At 38.0% G+C, this 24,852-nt stretch overlaps 1 protein-coding gene across 6 annotated transcripts in view; it reads left to right on the top strand.

The window, feature by feature from the left end:
• Positions 1 to 24,852, top strand: part of znf827 (zinc finger protein 827) — a 156,510-nt gene that overhangs the window by 95,135 nt on the left and 36,523 nt on the right. For all 6 annotated transcript variants that reach the window (XM_062980923.1, XM_062980922.1, XM_062980921.1 and 3 more), the window contains exons 6-8: positions 10,151 to 10,390; positions 13,011 to 13,068; positions 16,929 to 17,032. In XM_062980923.1, the coding sequence (XP_062836993.1) occupies positions 10,151 to 10,390; positions 13,011 to 13,068; positions 16,929 to 17,032 (402 nt within the window). The remainder of the gene's footprint in view (positions 1 to 10,150; positions 10,391 to 13,010; positions 13,069 to 16,928; positions 17,033 to 24,852) is intronic.

The following is a 24,852-nucleotide window of genomic DNA, read 5'->3' as shown; positions in this document are numbered from 1 at the left end:
TACCATTCTGCTACATGAACAGGTGAGATTTGAGATGTACAGAAGCAATTCTTGGTGTAAAAATCTTGATTGAACACAAGAAAGAAACATGTGCAGAGATTTGACAGGTTTCCCTCCATCCTGGTCATGTCCGGGTACACAAGCCAGAAGTGTTAGCAGAGGAGAGGATTAAACTGTGCATGGAGCAGTAACAGAAATAGAAAGAATGTTTTGAAAGAAAGGCTGAGCAGCGAAGGTCATCTTGACTCCTGCACCTAAATTTGGAGTCTAGTGCCGGAACTCTAGAGGTCAGACATCTGAGGAACACATTTGTTCTCACTGTTATCTGAGATTTTCATAGATAAAGATACACAACACATACCTCCAAGGAGCCAAGTTCACTCACAAGGCACAGCATTTGGGAGGTTTACCCTTCACCCTTAGTGCTGCTGAGAAAGAATGGTAGGAAAAGGCAATTTAAGAAAAGGATCAGGAGCAAGAAATGCTCTTCTGAGTAGAAAATTCAGAATAAAACTGCTTATGCTTGAAATATAAAACAGTTTAGAAATGTGGTGGTTTTATCAGGACTTTTTAAACAGTGCTTTAAGAAAAAACGTTTGTCATAACAAAGGCTAGAAAAAAGACTTAAGGTTGTTTTGTTTATTTGTTTGTTACCAGGAGCTGCTGTTTTGAATGCTAAATACAATAGAGAGGTCTCTTGCCTTTTACCTAACATATATGCCTCAGCTAGCAAATTAGAAATAGAAGAAAATATTTAAATGAACAGGGATGAAATCTTATAGCATGCATATTTATCTGGAACACAAAAACTCTATGTTTTTGGAAGCTAAGCAGGGCCAGACTTGATTAGTACTTGGATGGGAGACCATCAAGGAATAGCAGGTGCCATAGGATATATCTCAGAGGAAGAAACTGGCTAAACAACTTCTGTCTATTCCTTGCCTAATAAAACCTTAAGAAGTTAATACAATCTCCATAAGTCAGCCGGTGACTTGAAGGCACATACGCACATACACACAATCCCAGTTACACTGTGGGTCTTTTTTCTGAGTTAACAAGTATATTTTAAGTTTTGACCTGAAAGAGAATATCTATAAAATGATGTATGGATGGTACCTGATTACATAAACTCAGGAAGATGTACAAGGACATTAAAATTTATGTTGGAAATGTGAAACATATCAAGGTACTTCCTATATCATATGTGGTGTACATGCGGCAAACGAAAAGAAGATTACAGATTGATACAAAATTTAAAATCAGAACACAGCTAAATATTATTATTATTATTATTATTATTATTATTATTATTATTATTTACAGTATTTATATTCTGCCCTTCTCACCCCGAAGGGGACTCAGGGCGGATCACATTATACACACACAGGGCAAACATTCAATGCCCATATACATAGAACCGAGACAGAGACAGACAGACGCAGAGGCAATTTAACCTTCTCCTGAGGGGATGTTCGATTCTGGCCACAGGGGGGAGCAGCTGCTTCATAATCCACTCTGACCGTACTTCCTCATTCCAACGTCGTAAATTAGTTAAATTTGGCTCCCCACTTTTTATAAGTGGTACCTTATCTCCTACTTGATAGATGCAACTATCTTTCGGGTTGCTAAGTCAGCAACGAGCAGGGGCTTTTTTTTTTTAATTGATGGGTGCTCACCCCACCACGGGCTGGCCTCGAACTCATGACCTCCTGGTCAGAGTGATTTATTGCAGCAGGCTGCTTTACCAGCCTGCATCACAGCCCGGCCTAAATCAAACTTTATTTCTACTGTATTGGAAAGTAACTGCACCCAGTCTGTGAGCCCATATCCTTTTGGCATATGTGACTCTCCATGAATATGTGGAAACTACCTTTTGAAAAACAGTAGTCAAGAAAGGCATGACCTTGTTAGAAATCAACCCTTTGAACAAGTGATATTCATAAGCATTCATGTAATGGCACACAGGTAACTCAGCTGTTAAACTGAAGAACCATGTCTCTAAACTGCCGAGGTTAAAGACATGCCACTACAAAAAATATATTTGGTTAGCAGAGTTTTAAACATGTTTCTTTGCAGTTGTAGTTGTCCAAAAAATATACACTCCTTTTAAACCTCTTAGTTAAAATATGCACTCAGATATAAAAAACAAAGCCTTCTTTGAAAAATAACATATCTTGTTTACCCACAAAAACCTTGTATTAATTCACCTTTACAGACACATATCTTATTGAAGTTTAGTTACTGATAGAATGTAGCTTCTCTGTGTTGAGTAGTACACGGGGTATCATTTTTAATCAATAGTCCATAGTCTTTAGGTATAGTGGCACTCACTAAAGTCCAGAAGTCATATTTCTCTATTGAAGTCCAAACAGCAACTTGTATGCATCCATCTCCTCTAAAGTCTGATGCAAACATGCATCCACCTCCACTGAGGTATAAAGCAGACTGAATACAAAATGGAGTCCTGAGACTGAATATTCTCAGTACAATCACATGTCTATAACTCCTCCCACACCGAAGAGGTACAGTCAAATTGGCAAATCAACATACACATAGAATACAGGTTAGCAAATACAGTAGAGTCTCGCTTATCCAAGATAAACAGGACGGCAGAATGTTGGATAAGCGAAAATGTTGGATAATAAGGAGGGATTGAAGAAAAGCCTATTAAACGTCAAATTACGTCATGATTTTACAAATTAAGCACCAAAACATCATGTTTTACAACAAATTGATAGAAAAAGCAGTTCAATACATGGTAATGTTATGTAATAATTACTGTATTTATGAATTTAGTACCGAAACATCGCAATATATTGAAAACATTGACTATAAAAACATTGACTACTAAAAGGCAGACTGCGTTGGATAATACAGAACGTTAGATAAGTGAAGATTGGATGAGCGAGGTTCTACTGTATATATATTAACAAAGAAATAGTGAAAGGCTTAAGAGGTTGCTATTTTCAACATACTGGGACTTCCAAATGAAGAAACAAAAACCATGTATTCCAAGTTATTACATTATATGATTGTTCCAGCATGACTACTGTATGCACAAAAATGGAAAACCAAAGAACTATTCCTAGAAGCAATTGGATAATAAAAGTTCTAGAATTGGCAGAAATTGTCTTGTTTGATAAGGGAGAATGATCTAAATGGTATCTGTTTAAAATAATGGATACCATTTATGTCATTAATAAAAAGAAAATGTAAACATGCTTGTAAATTTTAAAGATTACGTCAAACATTGGGGTAGCAAGATAGAATGAAGAAATTGTCTCAAAATAAGAGATAAGCAGGATTACAATAATATTTCTATTGTGTGTCTTTGAGGTGAAAGTTGGGAAGTCCATTTTAATTTCTTAATTTTCATTTTCGATGGTTTTTTAGTGGGGAGGGTAGGAGAACTTGTTTTAATTGGTCTATATAGTGATATATCGGAAAACTGCTGTCTTCACACAATTGTATAACAACACCCTACACTGCTGAAAACATTAATAAATATATCAATAAGAGACCAAGAATACAGTGTTATAGGTTGCACATAATTTGTATTACTATATTTATGGTGGCTCCTGCATGAACCCCTTTTAAAAATGAAAATGTAAGGTTTATATTTTGAAGTTACATACTAAGGCAGTTAGATGGAAACTGTAACATTTATCACAAGTCATGTCATAAAAATCACAACCTTCATAGCAAAATGTGTGCCTTAGCTTGACATTTAGCAGATGAGTGGGGATAAAAATGGAAGTAAATGAAAGTGGTGTGTTAGTATGTTACTTACTTCATTGAGGCAGAGGTGAAATGATGGAGTGTTGAAGTTCAAACAGAGAAAACAGTAGGGTTCAAAAACTCTACAAATGCCTTATCATTTCAAAGGTAGGATTATTCAAAGGCTTCTCTATGCAACTCTGCTTCCTCTGTTTATTTCTTCTGTATAAAAAATCCACATATAGAGACTATCTGTATGTTTTTACATATCATGAGTGCTCATGAATTTATTTAGTTAAGTGTGCATTTACTGTACATGTATTGGAAAATTATGGTAATCACAGCTATGATTCTACCATTTTGGAACTTGGCTGCATTGACAAATCTGCCACTGTTTATCACTTGACAGTGTGCATGCTGTTTGCATGTATGTTTCCATCATGGAAGAAAAAGCTGTGTAGGTAATTATCAAGTATGAAGCAACCACAGGCTGGACATGTTGATAAAATTAATTTTCACACTCAGAAACAATGAGCTTTCCATTCGATTTCTTGTCTCACCAGGAATTTTTTTTCATGTCAGGAGCAACTTGAGAAACTGCAAGTCACTTCTGGTATGAGAGAATTGGCCATCTGCAAGGACTTTGCCCAGGGGACACCTGGATGGTTTTAAAAAAAATGTTTTTACTATCCTTATGGGAGGCTTCTCTCATATCCCCACATGGAGCTGGAGCTGACAGAGTGAGCTCATCCTCACTTTCCCTGGGTTGGATTGAAACCAGCAACCTTCAGGTCAGCAAGCCCCAACCTTCAAGTCATCAGTTCTGCCAGCAAAAAGGTTTAATTCACTGTGCCACTGGGGATGAGATTGGGGTGATGGTCTTTTGAGCCAGGCATCTATCACCTGTTTTGATGCAAGAGAGACACAGTGAACTGATCCATTGGCATTTGACATCTCCCATTCAGTCTTGAAATTCGGCTAGAACATTATAAAGTATTGGCAACTTGGATGTACAAGTCATGGCACAAGCGAGAGCAAAACAAATGAAAGTGCTATTTCATCTGTCAGCTGTTTTAACCTAATAATGTACAAGTGGCTTCCCAAGCTGAAATAATTACTCTTTTCCAACCATTTCTTTAAAAAAAAACCCAATATGACAAGCAGTTCCTTATCTCTCTAAACTGCTGAGGCTGGCATTTCAGTTTCTGAAAGCATATGCCCATCACCACCATCTGTCACTCCACAACTTTGTAGCACAATCACTGGGCATGATGGCACAGCATAATTTATCATGTTAGTAGTAACAACAATAGATGGGATGTACTACCGAAAGGTTTTTCAGCAGGCACAAGAAATGAGTGGGCTTGAAAACTGTAGGCAAAAACAAAAGCCTCCGGACAAATGGATAAAATCCCTAGTTGCAGTAGAAAAATTCCCAAGCAACTAGTGAATGCTATTTCCTTACCATCTGTCCCCTGGCATTTAAAACATCCTGCATGTTCAAGCATGGTACACTCCTTCTTGACATTTGATGTTGGGAACAAAGACAACTATCTCTTTTGAATTTAACGGTGTAGTAACTTTTCCAAGCTCTACATTGGTTTATACATAGATGCTCATAGGTCATTAACTGTATGCATTAAATAAATGTGTAAACCAGCCCCACGGATTAGTGATTTTGTATATCTCAGTTCAGTTCAAACAGATCATTTATACATTTTGCTAGAAGACATTGTGTGATGAAATTGTCTGTACAAAGATTGATCCTTAATTTGTAGCAGTTTGAGCACAGGGAAGTATGACACTATGGTATCAAAAGTTTTGGATCTTGTAATTCATTTTATCTGGCTATGAAATTAGATTTTGGGGTTCATCCACTGTGGAATTAATGCAGTGTAACACCACTTTAACTGGCATGGTTCAATACTATTGAAACCTGGGTTTTGTAGTTTGGTGAGGCCCTTTTATTCTTTGGCAGAGAAAGCTAAAGACCTTGGAAAACTCCAGCTCCCCTGATTCCATAGTACTGAACCATGCCAGTTGAGGTGGTGGCAAATTGAATTAAATCTACAGTGTAAAAGTACTTGGACAGACTAAATAATATTTTCTTTTTTCAAAATAGGGAAACTTGAGCAATGTGTTAGTTGTGTGTGCGTGCTTATTTCTTTTGGTGTTAGCAGTTTTAATTGTGCATGGAGATTGTTCAAAATACATTTAAAACAATCTGAGCAACAACAACTGGTGGAAAGTCCAGTTAGAATCCTGTACCTGTTCAGCTTGTGAACAAGACCCACTGAATGCAAAGGATACATTTCTGTTCTATGTAGGATTGTTCAGTACTAGTCTCTTTGAAAAAATGTATTAGTTGCTATCTTTTCATTGATTAAGTTGGGACATACGTATTCTCAATGTGCTCAAGGGAGCATTTGAGAGTTTAGAATAATGTTGTTGTAACAATGAGTGGGATAGAGCAGTAAACACTATTATAATGGTCTGGGCGCCTTCCAGAATCAGTCAGGACAGCTGAAGCTGATAAAAACTTATAATTGCATGTACACACACATCCAAAATATATTAATTAAAGTCCTTATCATTAGTAGCTGTACAGTTCTGGAATTGCTTAGTGAAGATAATTAGGCATAGGTTTAGACAAGGTGTCATCTCTGCTCTTGTCATGTTCTATTCATATTGTGCCTGAAACAATAGAGATGTTCAGTCTGGACTTTGCTGCAAAATAAACACAGCAAGAAAGAATTAATAATACAATAGACTTGTAGTTCACTGGAGCTCAAGCTACTGGAACTCTCAAGCAACCGTAAAAAAATCAAAGAAATAATACTTGAAATAAAAATTAAAACACATGTATAATACAGTAAAACTGTGTTACATTAAGTTACATTTGCCTTTTTTGGCCTCAGATTGGTTTTAATGACTGTATTTCAATTTTAATGTCCAGTCAATACAGAGTTTAAGGTATAGTATAGGGTATAGTCTTAATTAGGTCTGTTTGTAATAGTAATTCTCAAGCAACTAGAAATTACATTTATCCGGCATCTATCAATCCCCATGGGTTCCATTAATTAAGAGTTCTCTGTACATGTGCATTACTATTACCATCCTAAGTGACCAAACTCCCTCCTAAAGAGAGAGAGATACAAAGGCATAAATGGTAATAATACATTATACATCAGAAGGAGCTGCTTGGCCCACCTGGAAAGTTGTAGATGTTCCATAAGCATTTCTGTCCTGCTCTCCTTCATTATTTCCCCCCTTAATTCTTTTATATGTTGATGGCTTTTAATTAGCATTCTGTAGGTTTTTTAAACCAGATCTTCGATCAGTTTCTAAAAGCAAAGTTGAGTTTCAGAATGGACCACCTGCCTTACAAGCTTTTTTTTTCTGGAGATGAGTGTCATGGTCAAGTTTCCTTGAAGTACGACCTTTGACATGGCTTTGAAGTGAAGGAGAGCTATTACTTCAAAAGGGAATGGTCACTTCACGAACTCAAAACTAAAGGATTTTTCAGCCACAAATAATAGCCCAAGAACTGCAGTGAGAAAGCTGGTGTTTTAGTCTTCTGTGTCCTTTTCTCAAGTGAAAGACTGCAAGGTCTTAAAATGTTTGCGTATGCAATGTGACGGGGGCACAGTAGGGAAGGAACAAAGTCTGATCTGACTGAATACCTTTTGTTTAAGGATAAGTTTTTTAAATTTATTGTATTATCTATTGTTGTATGTAGCACCTTACAGAGTTCACATGGCAAGCAAGGTAGATTTATTTTAGTTGATTATACCTGCATATTCTTTTTTACAAGTGTGTGAAAGAAAGATAGACTCTCTGTTATTATCTGCGATATGAGGTCTATGTCTTTAAAATTATTCATTTTCTAGAAGTTGATTATTCATTTTCAAGAATTCCAAAATCCAAAATACTCCAAAAGCGTCCTTATGGGTGCCTGAGATAGTGTACGTTTCTGATTGTTCAGTCTACACCAGTGGTTCTTCAACCTGTGGGTCCCCAGGTGTTTTGGCCTACAACTCTCAGAAATCCCAGCCAGTTTACCAGCTGTTAGGATTTCTGGGAGTTCAAGGCCAAAACATCTGGGGACTCACAGGTTGAGAACCACTGGTCCACACAAACTTTGTTTCATGCATAAAGTTATTAAAATATGGTATAAAATTACATTTGGACTATGGGTATAAGGTATATATGAAACAAATGAATTTTGTGTTTAGACTTCGCTCCCATCTCTAAGTTGTCTCATTATGTACATATAAGCAAATACAGGTAATGTACAGTAGAGTCTCGCTTATGCAATGTAAACGGGCCGGCAGAACATTGGATAAGCGACTATGTTGGATAATAAGGAGAGATTAAGGAAAAGCCTATTAAACATCAAATCAGGTTATGATTTTACAAATTAAGCACCAAAACATCATGTTATACAACAAATTTGACAGAAAAAGTAGTTCAATACGCAGTAATGCTATGTAGTAAGTACTGTATTTACGAATTTAGCAACAAAATATCACGATGTATTGAAAACATTGATTACAAAAATGCATTGGATAATCCAGAATGTTGGATCAGTGAGTGTTGGATAAGTGAGACTCTACTGCAGGGGTCCTCAAACTAAGGCCCAGGGGCCAGATGCGGCCCTCCAAGGTCATTGACCTGGCCCCTGTCCTAAACTTTAGACTTAGGGTTGACCTAAGTCTACCTGGTCTTTGGAGGTCTCTTTGCTTACTTATAGCTTTATGAGATCATCTAGATGGTCTTTGGAGATCACTTTGCTTAGCTATGGCCATATGAGACCATCTAAATGGCTTTTGGGGGTCACTTTTATTACCTATGGTCATATGAGACTGTCTAGATGGCCTTTGAGGGTGCCTTTACTTACCTATGGTTTTATGAGATCGTCTTGATGGCTTTTGGGGGGCCCTTTCCTTACCTATGGTCTTTTGAAACCATCTAGATGGCCTTTGAAGGGTCCCTTTCCTTACCTATGGTCTTATGAAACTGTTTAAATGGTCTTTGGAGGTCTCTTTGCTTACCTATGGTCTTATGGGATTGTCTAGATCAGGGGTCCCCAAACTAAGGCCCATGGGCTGGATGCGGCCCTCCAAGGTCATTGACCTGACCTCTGTCCTAAACTTTAGACTTCGGGTTGACCTAAGTCTGAAACGACTTGAAGGCACAAAACAACAACACTCCTAATTTTGGACTATTTCATCCTAGTCCGGCCCCCCAACAGTCTGAGGGACTGTGAATCGGCCCTCCACTTGAAAAGTTTGAGGACCCCTGCTCTACTGTATTAACAAATCAAAAAATCAAATGTTTTATTGATTAGCCTATTGGTCGTATCAAAACATTTGACAAACACATTTAACATATACAACATACAACCCACACTAAAACCAAAGTTAAAATAATAAACAAGCTGTTAATAACAAGGGATAAAGATCCTGAGCCAGATAAAATAACTGCATCACCCCTACAATTTACACCAATTGACTAAATATGCAGTTCTCAGCTGAGTTGCTTTAAACAGAAATTGGGCCATTTTGTTTGTTATTTTAGCATTCTGGCTGGCCAATAAAATGTAATTTTAATATAAGGATCCCAGTGTGTCTTTTGTATAATGTCGTCGTAACAAAGGTATTGGTTTCTCTCTTTCTTATACAAGTTACAACTAAACAGTACATGTGTGATATCTTCTACCTCTGCTGTTCCATAGATACAAAATCATTCATTATACGGAATTTGGTTAAACCTTCCATGTCTAACCATTGTATTCAAATCTAGTTTTGTTAAGTACCCTCTGGGGTGTTTAGACATTTCTGTCTTTAGATACTGGGCTGTTTGAAAAGTATGTTTGAAACGGCTTAGCCATTTCAATTAGCCGGCTTTACTGAAGGTAGCAGTGTCTTTCTGGGCTTCTATATCCAGTATTTGTTGAACAAATCCAAAACATTTTTAACCTCAAGTATTTTGGGAAAGAGATATTCAACCTGCATTAAATGTCTATGTATTTTGTAAAAAATAAATATTATTCATAATTATTTGTGTGAATAAAACATTTCTTCATTGAGAGTCTAGATTTTTCTGCTGACATAATTTTCATTTGTCTTAACAAAACTGCAGTATATGTGCATTGGGAAGATTGTTATGTCTTTTCGAAATTATTCCAAGGGAACAAAACAAGATGAAAGAAATTGTGAAGCAACAAAGCTACTTCACTTAGCTGAGTTATTTATTCAGTTATTCACAAAATACATATTGCTGATACTGCTTCCTGATTACAGTATATTGTTCAGGAACAATAGATAAAAATAAAAGTAGTATTTGCTATTCTTAATTTTTAAATTGATGTTTTTAATTAGATGAACTGTTGAGTCATTTTGTATCCCCTTTCCCCATTCAATATTTACAGCGGAAAGTTACAAGGAATCCCAGATGATAAAGATTAAAGAAGAGCCAATGGAAGTTGATATTCATGAGCCCCAAGCCTCAGTTTCACCCAGCCAAAACATCAGTTATAGCACTTTACTCAGGCAAGAGATAACTGAACACATACAGAAGATACCAGAAGGCCGTGTACTCCCTGAGAGAAACCTCTTCAGCCAAGATATATCAGTAAAGATGGCTTCGGAGCTACTTTTTCAGTTGTCAGGTAAATAAAGTACCTTTTTTTATTACATTGTGAATTTGTGTGAGTTGAATGTGACATGATTGCAAGACCTTGGTACAAACTTGAGACCACCAACATACCGATGTTGGACTGAGGTTAGAAATGTCATTCAACTGGGGAGGGGTTTCTTCTAAACAGACACGTACAGTAAGAAACAGCCCTCCAGCTGTTTCAAACTACAAGTCCCAATGTCTTGTGAAGGCTGTAGTCCAAAACGTCTGTGAGGAATCAGGTGTACTGCCCCAATGTAAAGGATTGCACTGTTAAATACACTGGGACATATCTGAGTAAATGTGCCTAGGGTCATGCTGTAAAGTTGAGAAAATAAACTTTGTTTCCAATTTGATAGCAAAACGTTTTTTTTAAATCCTATTGCACACTAGAGGTTCACATCCAGAGTGCTATGTTGTTTATTAGTTTTCAAGGAAGCCCTTTTGTGTTGAAGTTATAAAATTATTTTGAGCTTCAGTAATAGGTAAGGCAGTTGACTATCGCAGTGGTAGAACCAGTACCTGTGTGGTGCTGGTTCATCCCTTGTCATGTTGTTCCTTCTTTAAAAGATTAATTGATGTACTCTCTGGCTCTTCTTGAAATGCTGAAGCTGTGGCTACCAAAGGAAGGAAAAAAAGATAGTTGTTGAAACCTTTTCTCTTATCTCCTCAAAGTTTTTGACAAACAGAGTTTCAGTTGTGGTCTTACTGGAGAATTTGAACTGTATGTTTGGTAGAAACATAATAGCTTGCAGTTAAGAAAACATAGGGAGGGCTAAATTCTGATCAAACTATTTAATTCATCTAAATAATATCCTATCTATGCACTACAAAAAGAAAGAAAACTTGAAGCACTGTTTTTTCCCATTCTACGCATGAGATGTGGTTTTGGGATGTTACTTGAATTGAGAAGCCATGAGTACCAAATGGGTCATTGTGTTCCTTCTGCTATGACTTTAAATACTTCTTCCCCGTCCAGGTGCCTTTTAGATGCAATGCATCACAACTCCCTTGCTAGAGGCTATCTTGGCTAGAAGTAATTCAAGTTATAATCCAACAGGTAGAAGGTGACAAATAATGGAAAGCTGCTTTGAAAGATGTAGGGATAGATTCTTAGCATTCACTTCTTCAACCACTTTATCCTACTTTTTCAACTTTCTCCAGTTCCTGTAACATAAGGGCAAAGAACCTCGTTCCGCCCAAGGGCTAGATTTAACTCCAAGTTCAAAGGTGGCTAAGTTCCAGATGTGGGCCGGTCCAAAGTAAAATAGCTGTGACTAATCCTTTATTTTTTGTTCTTTGCTTTGACTGTTGAGATCCTATGCATGAGAGACCTCAGGTCCTTTAGGTCCAGAGCCATGGCTTCCTTTAATGAGTCAATCCATCTGTGATATGATCTTCCTCTTTTACCAGTCTGTCCCACATTATCAAGCATGTTCCAGTGAATCATGTTGACTCATAGTATGGTCAAAGTATGTTGAGCTCAGTTCATTTAGGCTTCTAATAAGAGTTCAGACTTGAGTTGCTCTAAGATGCATTTATTGGTCATTTTGGCCATCCATGGTGTCTATAGACCCTATCTCAAATGCATTGATTGTCTTCTTATTAGCTTTCTTCATTGTCCAGCTTTCACATTCTTACATAGAAACTGGGAATACTACAATAAGGGTAATCCAGCTTTAGATGTTCAATGATATATCTTTACACTTGAGGATCTTATCCACCATATTTCATCACATAATAGTTGCCAGTGCATATTAGTTGCACCCTCATTTTTAGGGTCCTGGTTTTGATATTTTTTCCTTACATAATAGGAAATGTTGAAGCAGGCCTCTATCTCCGAGGGGTAGACATGCGGTCAGGTGAAAGTGCGAGAGCTAGGAGGCTTCTCTCGTCTGATGCCAGGCGAGGGAAGTTTTGTAGCTCTGGTCAGCAGGCATGCAGGCAGGTGAGCGCTACAGAGCTTCATTCATCAGTCAAAGGAAACCCTTGCTTGCCCACGCATACTGGTAGGGCTTGCTTGCCCACGCATATTGGTGGAAGAGGCCTGTGGAATCTCTCTCAGCTGCCAGGTGGGGGAGACCCCATAGACCTTCAAATATTCACCGTGTAATATTCACACCCCTCTTTTTTGAAGGGGGGAAAGGGAAACTATTATGCAGTAAAATATGGTACATCCTTTATAACTGTCTTTACAAATCTTAGCTTTCTTCAAATTTTTGACTACTACATTGGAGAGGATTTTCAAACTGTAAGAAGAATGTAAGATATACATTGTTGGATTAATGGAAAGAGGATGTGGCCATCTAGGGGAATTGAAAGTGACACATTTGTATCACAAAAAGATTTTGCTTTCCTTCCAGGGCAGATGTTCACTGCCATTGATATACCATGGAAAAAATCTTGTAGAAGATGACATAGAGTTATCACTATTTAGATTTTTAAAAACCCCACTGGAATACCACTGGGAATATATAGCTAGATATAATTGGATAAGTTAATGCATTCATAAAAATAGTTTTCCATTTCAGAAACAACCAAGGCTACAATTTTAAAAGTAGGGTGTCCTATTGGTTTTGACTTTTAAAAAAACACAACCCTTTTTTCCACAGAAAAAGTGAGCAAAGAGCACAATCACTGTAAAGATAACACCATTGCAGCTACAACCAGGTAAGATATATGCAAAGTAGTGAATGAGTATAACATGCTTACAAAATGTCAACCATGTCATAGAATTATGGTCCTGATATTCTTTGTATTTTGAGTTTTTTTCCAGATTTTGAAATCTGCCTCTAAAACGAAAATATATTATGCTGCATGATCTGACTGAAATGAATTACTTCTAAGTCACATCAATTTGGGGATGAACCTTTAATGAGAATTAAAAGTGCTTAACTTATGTTGGATCATGCCCTCCGTATTTATGTGATCAGTTAATATTTCAGTTTGACAAGTGATTAAAAATTCGATCAATAAACTCACTGGGTTGGGCAGGCTAGGAAAATGAATCAGTAAACCTGGCATTGGTACATTGGCGATATACTTGTAAATCATAGGATTTTATTGGTACAGCATGAAAAAAATGGATCCTGCTTCTGTAACACAAGGTGACAGTGCCACAAAAACCTTACTCCTGTAAAGGTGAATGATCTAAAATAGGTAATCTATAGCATTCAGCTATATCTCTCATTTCCCATTCTTTAATAGGCACAGGAAGGATTATTTTTGGGGAAGAAAGTTACTTTCTTCTCTTCAACTGCAGTCCAAGCAAAATTACCCTCCATTTCTCCTGTCATGGTTTTTGGACAAAGTTCCTTTAATGTTTATGAGCACTTGTTTCCTTTGAAGCTTCTAGACAGGCAAATAGGGTTTTAGATAACAGGTAAAGGGAGATAAAATAACATTCCCTTTCCTTCATGAGATCATCCTATTAGTAACTCCTCTGTACCTTTTTAAAAGAAACAACAGGAGTGTAATTTTCTGCTGCACATTGAGCCATTGTGTGGTTTAAAGTATTAGTCGGGGTGGGATTTATGTGGTCTTTCAGATGTTATTGGACTACAACTTCCAGCATTATAGCTGACTAGAGCTACTGGGAGTTGCAGTCAACTAACATCTGGAAGCCTACTTGATTCCTACCTCTGCTTAAAATTCTTGCTTGCTTGCCTCACATGTGTTTATTGTTGGGGGAACATGGTTCTGAAGTGGGGTGATTTCTTTCTCCACATGTCCTTGAAATCTATTGTTCACCAGTGATTAGTCTGGATAGAAAAAAAAAACCCTAGGAAATGTGAAAACAGCCCTGGTTCTTATAGATGTTCAGCACAATAAAGCAAGATGAGAGTTTCCTGGAATATGCTTGGAAAAAATATTTTGGACCACACTTCCAGAATCCCCTCATCTTGAGTATTCTGCGAGTTGTAGTCTAGATATTTAACTTCCCCGGGAGCTGAATGTGGCTTGCTAAGCAGGTGCTATAGCCCAAACACAACTACTTCAAGATGCATCCTATTGTAAGCATACTCAGTGACACTGAAGGAAAAAGAAAATCATCAGTCTCTCTTATGCTAGAAAATCTAAAGGGCTTTTTGACTCCAGTACAGCACCACTCCTTTAGGAACTATACACAGGGCACACCCAGACTGTTTGAAAAGTTCTATATTTTGTTGCCATTCTTTCCAAGGTTTTTAAATCGGTTTACAGTAAATTGATATTAGGGAACCAGTATAAAAATATCTGTACCGAGAACTCTCAAAACATTCTGGGATATCCAAAATAAAATCAGAAAGAACAGGAATAAAATATGCGTCTTGTCTTTTCAGATAATCTGGGTGCACTTTAGGCTCATTGTGGCTGTAGGATTCCTTTCCTGGATTCAAGAAACTCTCTAATTTTATTAGCTCAGTTAAATCTGGTAGCAAACTAAGGCTGTGTCTACATATACCCAAGTGATTCAGGTTAAAGTGTCTCTGGAGCCCTGTGGTCACTCAAACAGCCAGGTGGGCCGAGGGCACATTGGGACACTACTGTGTCACCACCAACAAGCAGCTCCCTGCCAAAGGTATGCTGATGACATCTTGTTTCTGGTCACATGGCTGGGCACACTGATGTGACATCACCAGAAGCAACATCATCAGCAAGTGTCTGCCAGGAGTTGCTTTTTGGCAGTGATGCAGTGCTGGATCGGTTGGAGGTGTGGACAGTGGATCAGGTCAGATGCAATCTAATCCAACTGTCCACACCTCTGAAGCTCTGGGATCACACTGGAGCTTCATGGAAGTTCTGGAGTAAATCCCATGTTCTCTTGACCTACATTCACAGCTGGATGCAGCACTTCTATTGCAAATTCAACAATGTGTCACCTGGATTCCCTGCAGCAGCTGAGCAGGGAGTCCACATTAGTTTGGCTATGTAGACACAGCCAGTGGCAGTCTTTCCTCGACTTATGGACAACCATCCATCTAAAGGGCGGATTAAAATACTCAAGTGGGTAATGGCAGAAGTAACTAAGGCCCCTTATACACTGCCCTATATCCCAGGATCTGATCCCAGATTATCTGTTTATCCCAGATTATCTGACAGTGGAGACTCATATAATCCAGTTCAAAGCATATAACCTGGAATCAGATCTTGGGATATAAGGACAGTGGAGAAGGGACCTAAGATGTACTTTTTCTTAGATGTGATATGTTCAGTATATTTAGTTGTCCCAGCTAGAATAGATCAACCCAATTCATTGTTAAAAAATAAATCAACACATTGGGAAATCTAATTCATTCTTCTTCAAAACTGAAAAATCATGAAAATAACACTCCAGCAAGTTTCATACAGTATCTGTCTGAAAACATATAGTTTGCTGGGCCATTTACGTACAGATTCTGCTGTGAAACTTTCATGAAGTCTTATTTTCATTATTTTAGCTTATAATTCAAGGCTCAGTTCATGTGCAGCACAGCATGCAATGTTTTCATCACACATACACTAAAATTTTCTGGTTGTCCTGTCTATAGGTAGAAGCTTCCCACCATCTTTTTTTTTTTGGCCTATGTAGAAATTAACTTAAGAATTAAGTAGTGTAAAAAAAAAGGTATAGAATCTCTGTTAGTAATGTTTTTGCTCCCAGACCTTCCTTTTGGTACCTGAATGCTTTTCTTGAATAACAAACGAAATGTGTTGGCTCAGCCAAAGCTGTGGGAAATAACTGTGACAAGAGCACTTAGTTTCAAGAGGTTCCCCAATGTTAAATACATTTTACCCAAGAGTGTCAAGCTCTCAGTACTGTAGACAAGGAAAGTAGTTTTTTTCCAGAGTTTGGAAAAGTAATTTCTCCACTGTCATTCTCCATGTATAAAAAATATTTGAGCAGGATGTCCTGGTCCTCACAGTGACATTTATGGCATCCTCACTCACTGAAATGGCTTGGCTTTTGGGCCTGATGCTGACACATAACGCTGAAGCCTAAGCTTTCTGCAATGTGGCACTCCATAAAATCTGATATATCCCACCATGTCCTGAAATTTCTTTACCTAAGCATCACTGGACTTCAGGACTATTTATGTCTCCTTAAAATTCCTCTGGTAATACCAGATTTCTTAACCTAATCATAGATTGTAGAAAACTGTATTTGCTCAAAACTGGTGCCTAGGAAAATTATAGAATCTATGCAGTTAAACAACATAGTTGTATTCCATTTAAATCAGTTAAGTTGGTCATAACAAATTTAAGTTCCATGTGACCTCCTACAAGTATGACTAACCATTTATTTTTTCACAATTTTGCTGTTGGCAAAAGTCTTGAGTTTTCCATTCTGTTACGTACTTCATGAATAAATGCCAGCTAGGAATTCACTGATAAGTGATTTAGAGTCATTTTGCAGAAGACTGAAAATTTCATCTACAATTTTATTTAAACTTTTTCTCGACTGTACATCTCAGAGCAATAAACTTACTATATATTTAACTGTACATTACTATTGCTGATAGGATAATTCCTGTTTTGTGTACTTATGAGAACATTTTTTTTCCCTTCAGCCCTTTTTTTTCTGAAGATACATTTAGACAATCACCGTTCACTTCCAATTCAAAAGATCTCCTGGCTAATGAAACTGCTGTTCCTGGAAAGACGACAGTAACAGGTAAAAAACGTTATGTCTCTAGTAACAAGAGGTTTCAAATGCTGCAATGCGATTCCTAATCGTGTTCTGATAACCTCAAGAGGAAACAGGTCAGGTGCTGAACCTGAACCTGAAATGAATTGTAAAAAGGCCATGACTCCTAAAACATATCTAACTAAGAATCAATTATTCTTATTTAAAATCAGATATGATTGGATGCTTCAGATAGACAAAACAGATAATAACTGTTTTATGAGTTGCAAAAGTAACAGTGCACATAAATGTAGTAGATTGTGGAGAGAAATTGAGCCTGGAAAAAGTGTTGGAATGGGATGTTGATTAGAAATGCCTCAGCACGTAATGTCTGGCGTTTGTGTATAACATTTACTTTATCCCGCTGCCTTCAGTGGGCTGTCTTTCTACCTGCAGTTGAGTTGTGTCATGACAGCCTAAAGATTTCCTGTTGTTGGCTTCATTCATACATTATGTTCAATAGTTAAGCACAATGTGCATGGGTGGCAAAAGTCTGCACTGAATCTCAGACCTTTGTGCTCTCTCGCTTTTCCCACACACTGAAAGGAGCTCAGAAGCTTTTTCTTTCAAGTTTGATTAATCAACGATTTGCCATGTCATGTGGCGTGAACTTCTCATCTCTACCTTACACAAAGGGAAGTGGGAAAACAGTTATAACTTCTCCAAGCTTTGTGCTAAACCGTGTTTTAGCATGGCATGTCTATGAGATCACTATGAAAGTTAAAGGTCAAGGCATCAGGAGACTTTTTTTAGAGTTAGCATTTATAAGTATTCTTACATTCACCCAGGAAACACATCACCTTGAAAAAAGCATTTCAATTTGTAAGCTTCCTAATCAAAGGTTCTAGTTTTGTAAATCGTCTTTTCAGTTTTGGAGAGTTCACTACAGAATGACCAGATATTTTTAAGATTCTCTACCAAACTGAAAAGGACTGGGATTACATGCTTTTATTAAAGCTATATGGCTTATATACTGTCTGCATAGATAGGTGCTTCATCATTGTAATTTATATCTTTCCAGTTCTTTAGAAGTGCATTTGGATATGGCCATTAGCTCTGAAGTTAAATAACAGGGTAGTAAGTGGTGAACTTGGCAGGTGCTTCAGCTAAAAGTACCCAGCTGCTGAAATGTTTTTGATTACTCTGAAAACGAGGTGATCATAAAGTAATGTAAGATATGGTAATTTATGTCTCGGATCCAAATTCCTCTAATAGGAAGGCTATGATCCTCTCAGAGGCCTTCTCTATGAGGAAAATCCATCTTGCTTTTTAGAATCCCTTAAGGATACTAAAATATTAATTCTATTTTTTCATTGTTGCATCCCTGCCTACTTTTCTGGCATTATATAAGTGTGATGTGATTATTATCTGTAATATATCAAGAAACATGCAGAGCTTGGAAACCTTACTTCTTTAGGCTGAATGCTAGAGGATTCTGGGACTTGTAATCCATAATGTAATTTCTAGGTCAGTGTCTAAGGCAGCATTATGCTCTGGACTGGCCCAGATCGACCATGATTGCACTCAGATGCACTTGGACACACTCCATGTGGCATCACATAGGTCTCGCTGGGCCATCCCCATGACCTCTGTGTTTTTGCTTCCACTCCCTGCTGGCTGGAAGACACCTGCATAGTGAGCAAGAAGGGAGTAGAGCAACGCTGCCTTCTTGCTGATTGCACAGGTGCCTCATTCCGACCTCAGAAAAGTGATGGTTGGATGCTCACAGGAAGTGGCCAGAGAGGAGCAATTGTGGCAAAATGGGAGTCCATCCCCTTCCCTGTGCATAGGGAAAGGACAATGGTTGTGGTGACCATGGGGACAATGGATTGGGTCAAAATGGACCTGATCTACCTGTCCAGATGTCCCTGAAGCTGTGGGATATTCCAGGCTAAAACCCCCAAATACTTACTGAAAGTCCTGTGTGTCATGACAATTGCCACTACTAGATTCAAAATGAATATAGCGTGTGTATATGTGTGTGTGGGGGGGGGGGGGATCCATGTAGAAAAGCTCCCCAATGTTGCTATAAACTGATATTAGCTTAATTCTAATGAAAATATAGAAGGCAAATTTTATATTCATACAAGTATTGTGTGATTGTTTAGAGAAACCATCCTATAATTCTATGGGATGTTGTCTGGTATCTGTAAAAGAATCATTTTACCTTTAGGAAATAACACAGCCCTAACTGGTATGAATCACAGACACAAATGAAACTGTGGCAGTGAGCATAGTTACTTCCTGTCTGCAAATATTCTTTCTCTGGATTCTGAATCTTATTTTGGGAGAATGTTCACATTACCATTAGGGTAGCCCTAAATTTAGGCTCCAAGCTACTTGAAAACCAAATTAGTGTTATGACACATTCAAGAGCCATGCACCCTGTAGGAGAAATACTTCTGCATATCAATCATAGTAGTGAGAAGGCTATATTTATTTACAGATCGTTCACTGTTTGAAAGATAGAAATGTCTACATTATTGAGCATGATGATAATTTTTCTGGCAAAGTTGAAGATAACTAGATGCAGATGTCAAATGTGTGAGGGCGGGATTGTTGTTTGCCAACAACCACCCACATTGTTTCTGACTTATAGTGATTCTAAAGTGAACTTCACATGTCATCTTCAGAAGTTTTGTTTAGAGCAGTGGTTCTCAACCTGTGGGTCCCCAGATACTTTGGCATTAAACTCCCAGATATCCTAACAGCTAATAAACTGGCTGGGGTTTCTGGGAGTTGTAGGCCAAAACTCCTGGGGACCCATAGGTTAAAAACCACTGGTTTAGAGGGAGTTGCCCTTTGCCTACCTGTGAGACTGCGAGAGTTTGGCTTGCCCAAGATCAGCCATTGATTTCCATGAATGAGTGAGGATCACACTGTGGACCTCTTATGATACGGGACAGTACATATTGTTTTTACTTACTTATATTGGTTTTAACTGACATATTTTGTTTTGTTTTGGGCTTGGCCCCATGTTAGCCGCCCCGAGTCCCTTCGGAGAGATGGTGGCAGGATAGAAAAATAAATTATTATTATTATTATTATTATTATTATTATTATTATTATTACATGAAATCCTTTGGGCAAGGTTTTATTCAGAGTTGAACTAAAAGCCACCCTGGTGGACTCCCCTTAAATACTCTCTTGGAAGCAGGATGGGGTAGCAATAGACAGTAGAGACGAATTATGGTGCTGAAAGGAGTGGTATAGCTCCAGATTCCTGCTACTTTTTCCAGAAGCATCAGTTGCTCAAAGCAGAACTAGCAAGCTAGACATCTGCATTTTCCATCCCCTTTGTACCCCCACAGTGTCTCTGGATCTCAGGGCAACATTGGAGACTAAAAGAAATCGAGGAAGGACAAAAACACGGCTGGAGTGACTTGTTTGGGTACTTTCCTTGCACATTATTTAAAAAAACAAACAAAAATGGGATGTTGGCTATGGTGGGGCCCTAGCATTTGTCCATTCATCGTGCACATAGGTACAAGATCTAACCATATTTGTGAAATCAAGGTTTTCTTACTTTCATTTTTCTTCTCTTTCTGTGTGTTTGGCTAAGTACTGTGGTTGTTGAAATTGTTTGTAATGTACATTTTGTCACACCTTAGCATTGGTTCACCTTGCTCCAACACACAAAACTCCACCACAGCAGGCTTGAGTCTTTTCAGTTTATTGAAGAAAGATAGCAAAACTTACTAAAAAGCAGAAAAATAAGTAAAAACCAATTGCAATTGCAATCCTTAAACACAGTTCAATATTTCGTAGATATTAGTCCAAAATCCAAAAATAGCACAGTAAATCCAAGATAACATGAATACATGGGCTTCAAAAGTAATCCAAACACAGATTCGAGACTTGAACAAGGCAAGAGTTGATACTCCAAGAGTGAGGTTGCTCTGACTAAAATCTCTCCCCAGAAACATCTACTCTCTGCAACTGAAAAACATATTCCTTTGAGCTCTAGCCCCCCCATGCTTGCCTCCGATTCTCACGGAGCGTCTGAGTCCTGATTTTAATTTCAACCTGGAATCCCTATCTAACACAAGCTCATCCTTTTCGTTCCCATCTGCATTCTGTTGACAATTCTCAGATTCAAGTGAAAGGTCATCCTTATCACAAACTTTGGCAGCATCTCTCTAGACTCAGAGGCATCCACAGACCTCTGTTTTTCTAAGCTATCAACAATTTCCGAATCCACCTGCACTTCAGAAACATCAACATTCCCAGGGACAGACTGCTGTTCAAACTGTATTTCAGAAATGTCCACATTCCCAGGGACAAACTGCTGTTCCCAAATCACCTTTCTTCATCATCAGGCTGCACCACAACACATTTTTTGCAAAAGTGGAAGGTTAATAAATGAGATGGAAGCCTCTGAAAATACACTAACAGAGCTTTGTACTATTAGCTATGGAAGATCAAACAACAGTGACCAGACAAGGTCATAGAGTGATAGTTCTGATCTTAACAGAACAACAGAACAGTTTTTATCCTTTTTATCATATGCTGGGATTTATTTATTTCTAATCTATCCTATATCAAAAGATATCAAGGAAGCATGAAAGTCAAATATATGCAAACAAATAACAATTTAAAACAAAAAATTTATAAAATACACAACCTTATGATGGATGGGAGTGGAGGTTTTTAAACTTTTACTAAAATTTGGAAAGAGTAATCTGCTTTGGATCAAAATGTCCTGTATAATGCCAAAGTGTGCTGCCAAGTTTTTTTTAAAGGACAGTTTCCATAAGATCAAATGTCATGCTCAGAATATACCATGCATGTTTTTCATGTCACATACTGTCAAAGAACAGTAATTTCTCACTCCACGTTAGCCTGATATTTATGCTAAGTTGTTTGCGACATGGATAAGACAGATAAGATACATAACGTATCTATCTATGAAATAACAAGTCAGAATAATGCCACGAGGCATCACAGGTAGAAGGGAAAGGAGCAAGAAAGGGAGAATCTGTGATCTACATAAAACAGTGTATAAAAGAGAACAATTTTTTTAGAGATGGAGTCAAAGGTCCCCTTTATAAGAGGATACATGCAATTTATCCTCACTAGTGAATGCCCACAGACCTTACAGCCAAATCTTAATAGAGGCTACTGAGCACCAAAGTTTCCTGGAGAAAATGCACAGGAGACGGAGGTAACAGCTGTTGGAATGTCTGTCCTGGGCACCAACCCAGATTGTTAACACTACCAACAGTGGCCGGCAAAGTTCACAGAAGAAGAAACCGGCATTGAAGCTTGGAGTGAGCCCAACACATCTGACCCTAGGTTTTTGTTTTGTTTTTTAAAGAAGAGTCAACGTAGTTTTCCTAGTTATCTAATCTCTTAGGGCTCTTATTTCTGTCAGGTTAACAAAAGATAGAAACATTTGTAAAATTAAATTTCAGTTTATTTTTAATTATATTATTAATTAAAGGATTACTCACCATTGAAGAGGTATAGCACATTTCACATTTTTATCTATATGTTTAGTTGGCTTAATTGTTGGTCTCCATTCTTATTGCTGAATGATGATCTGTAGGTATTCTACAATTTGATACGTTTTAGGTAATTTCTGAGTCTGTTTGTTTAGGTGATGAGTCGCCAAATGAGTTTTAAGTGGAAAAGAAGGGTATGCCATATAGTTTGTGGAACTTACTCTTTGGAAGTAAGAATTCTGTCCCTCCATGAGCCGCTTTGTGTAGAAAAATTTCATGAAGTTTTGCTGGCATTCGTGCTTTCTCTTGTAGGAATGCTGTTATCACTGTTCTGCATTAATGCTATCAAATTCTCAAGATTCTCTACTAATCGAAATGTCATAGAACAAGACACTTGAGCAGATATAGAAAAAGGATAAGTGTGTCATGGCAGTACCCACTTGGCACGCAAACTACAGTAATATAGTAACTGTGCAGCTTTGTGTCCACACATAACCCCTCAAATTCTGCAAACCCTAATGAAAGAGGCAAGTCAATTTGATAATACCAGAATAAAGATGTGAGTTGTTAAGAGGCGTTTATATGCAGGTTGATCTTGTCTGCAGCAAGATTAATAAATCATTGCTGGCTTGGATTAGCAGGATTTCAGGACTACAACTCAACCAAGAGTCCTTGTTTCCTCAGTTGATGTCAGAATCTACGACTATGCCCAGAAACCTTTAGTAATGACACAATTCACCATATTGGTTAGAGTATTCTGGATGTTGTAGTCCCAAAAATAATTTTTTCACAGTTCGGGTTATGGGAGAATGAGCTTTGCAGGCCCAAGGCGGTTTTGATGCTTAATTTTCAGAGAGTGTGCAGCACAAGGTGATCTCATCCCAGTGATAAATCTACTGACAGTAGGCCAATAGCTGGTACTTATCCTGAAAAGAGAAGTGAGTAAACTGCATGCAAACAGAGGCAAAAGTACTATGTCTTTCTCCCAAAGACATTATTTTGAGGACAGCATAGAGGAAGCTGTCAGTGCCAATAGACATATAATGCCTAACATCCTGTGAGTGATAGCATACGTGTGTCCTTACTCTTAAGACAGCTGCTGATCTGTGTAGCTGAGAGTCCTGCCAGCATTTCCTGCTTGGGTTAGCTGGTTATGCAGATTGGCTAAGAATAGTGGGATGGGGGGAATAAGCAGAGCTAAGAATAGCAAAATGGAGAAAGGAGAAGGTTCACCTGAGCAGGAACTGAACAATAGGTTGGGTTTTGTAAGAATGCAGAGCAAGTTTGGCATTGTGTTGTACACTTCACAGTAATATGATGAGATCATCTGGGGTCATAGCCGGAATCTAAAGGGATTCAGTTTTCACTTTACAATGTCTTAGTTCTCACTGTGGCAGAGAACAATTTTGCAAATGTGTCATGTGCCTTTGTCTTTCTGACATAATTCTTTAAAGGCCAATGCTTTTAAGCAGTCTCCCCACCCTTTTGTAACCTTTTCTCTCTCTTGTCCCTTATGTGACTTCTAAAAACATCTATCTATGGTATATTGTATATTTGTGTCTGAAGGCATGCTCTTCCCCTTTCTACCTTTGTCTGTGTCTTTCATATGAGTCTGGTCTAAATTCAGTGCAACATTAGTTAAGGTAACAACATGGTAGCAGAATTACATTTTCTTCAACTGTATACTTCTTCCTGTACTCTCTTAACACAAGCCATGACACAAGCAACTGCTTCTGCAAGTTTCTATGCAAGTAATTGTGCAACCACGCATACAACTGGGTGTGCAATCAGTTCCACAGCTGGATGTGCAACCAGTTGCTCAAGTGGTAATGCATCGGTTTCAAACTCGGAACTGTCTTGTGCACACAAACCCTTTGTTCATAGTGTTTAACTCAGGGGTCCCCAAACTAAGGTCTGGGGCCCACACGTGGCCCATTGAAGCCATTTATCCGGCCCCCATGGCGGCTGCTCCCTCCTCTGCTGAGGTAGTCACGTGCGGCACGAGGGAGGAGGGAAAGCCGCACACCTTTCCCCCCTCCTCTCGCGCCTTCCAAAGCTTTGCTTGTTTATAATGGTATTTTAATTATTATTTAATTAATAATTATTAAGGGGTGCTTTGCTAGTGCTTTTGGTACACAAAGGCAGAAGGGGGCTGGACTAAATGGCCCAAGGATCTCTTCCAAACCTCTTTATTATTATTATTATTATTATTATTATTATTATTATTATTGACACAAAAACACAGTATAACACAAATGAGATATATATGCTGGATTTCGTATCACAAGTCGAACACTTCCCATGTGATGTATTATTATTATTATTATTATTATTATTATTATTATTATTATTATTAACAACATG

This window comes from Anolis carolinensis, chromosome 5 (genome assembly GCF_035594765.1).
Source record: "Anolis carolinensis isolate JA03-04 chromosome 5, rAnoCar3.1.pri, whole genome shotgun sequence".
Taxonomy (NCBI): Eukaryota; Metazoa; Chordata; class Lepidosauria; order Squamata; family Dactyloidae; genus Anolis; species Anolis carolinensis.
Note: the sequence above shows the minus strand (reverse complement) of the source record. Positions and strands in the feature narration are given on the sequence as shown.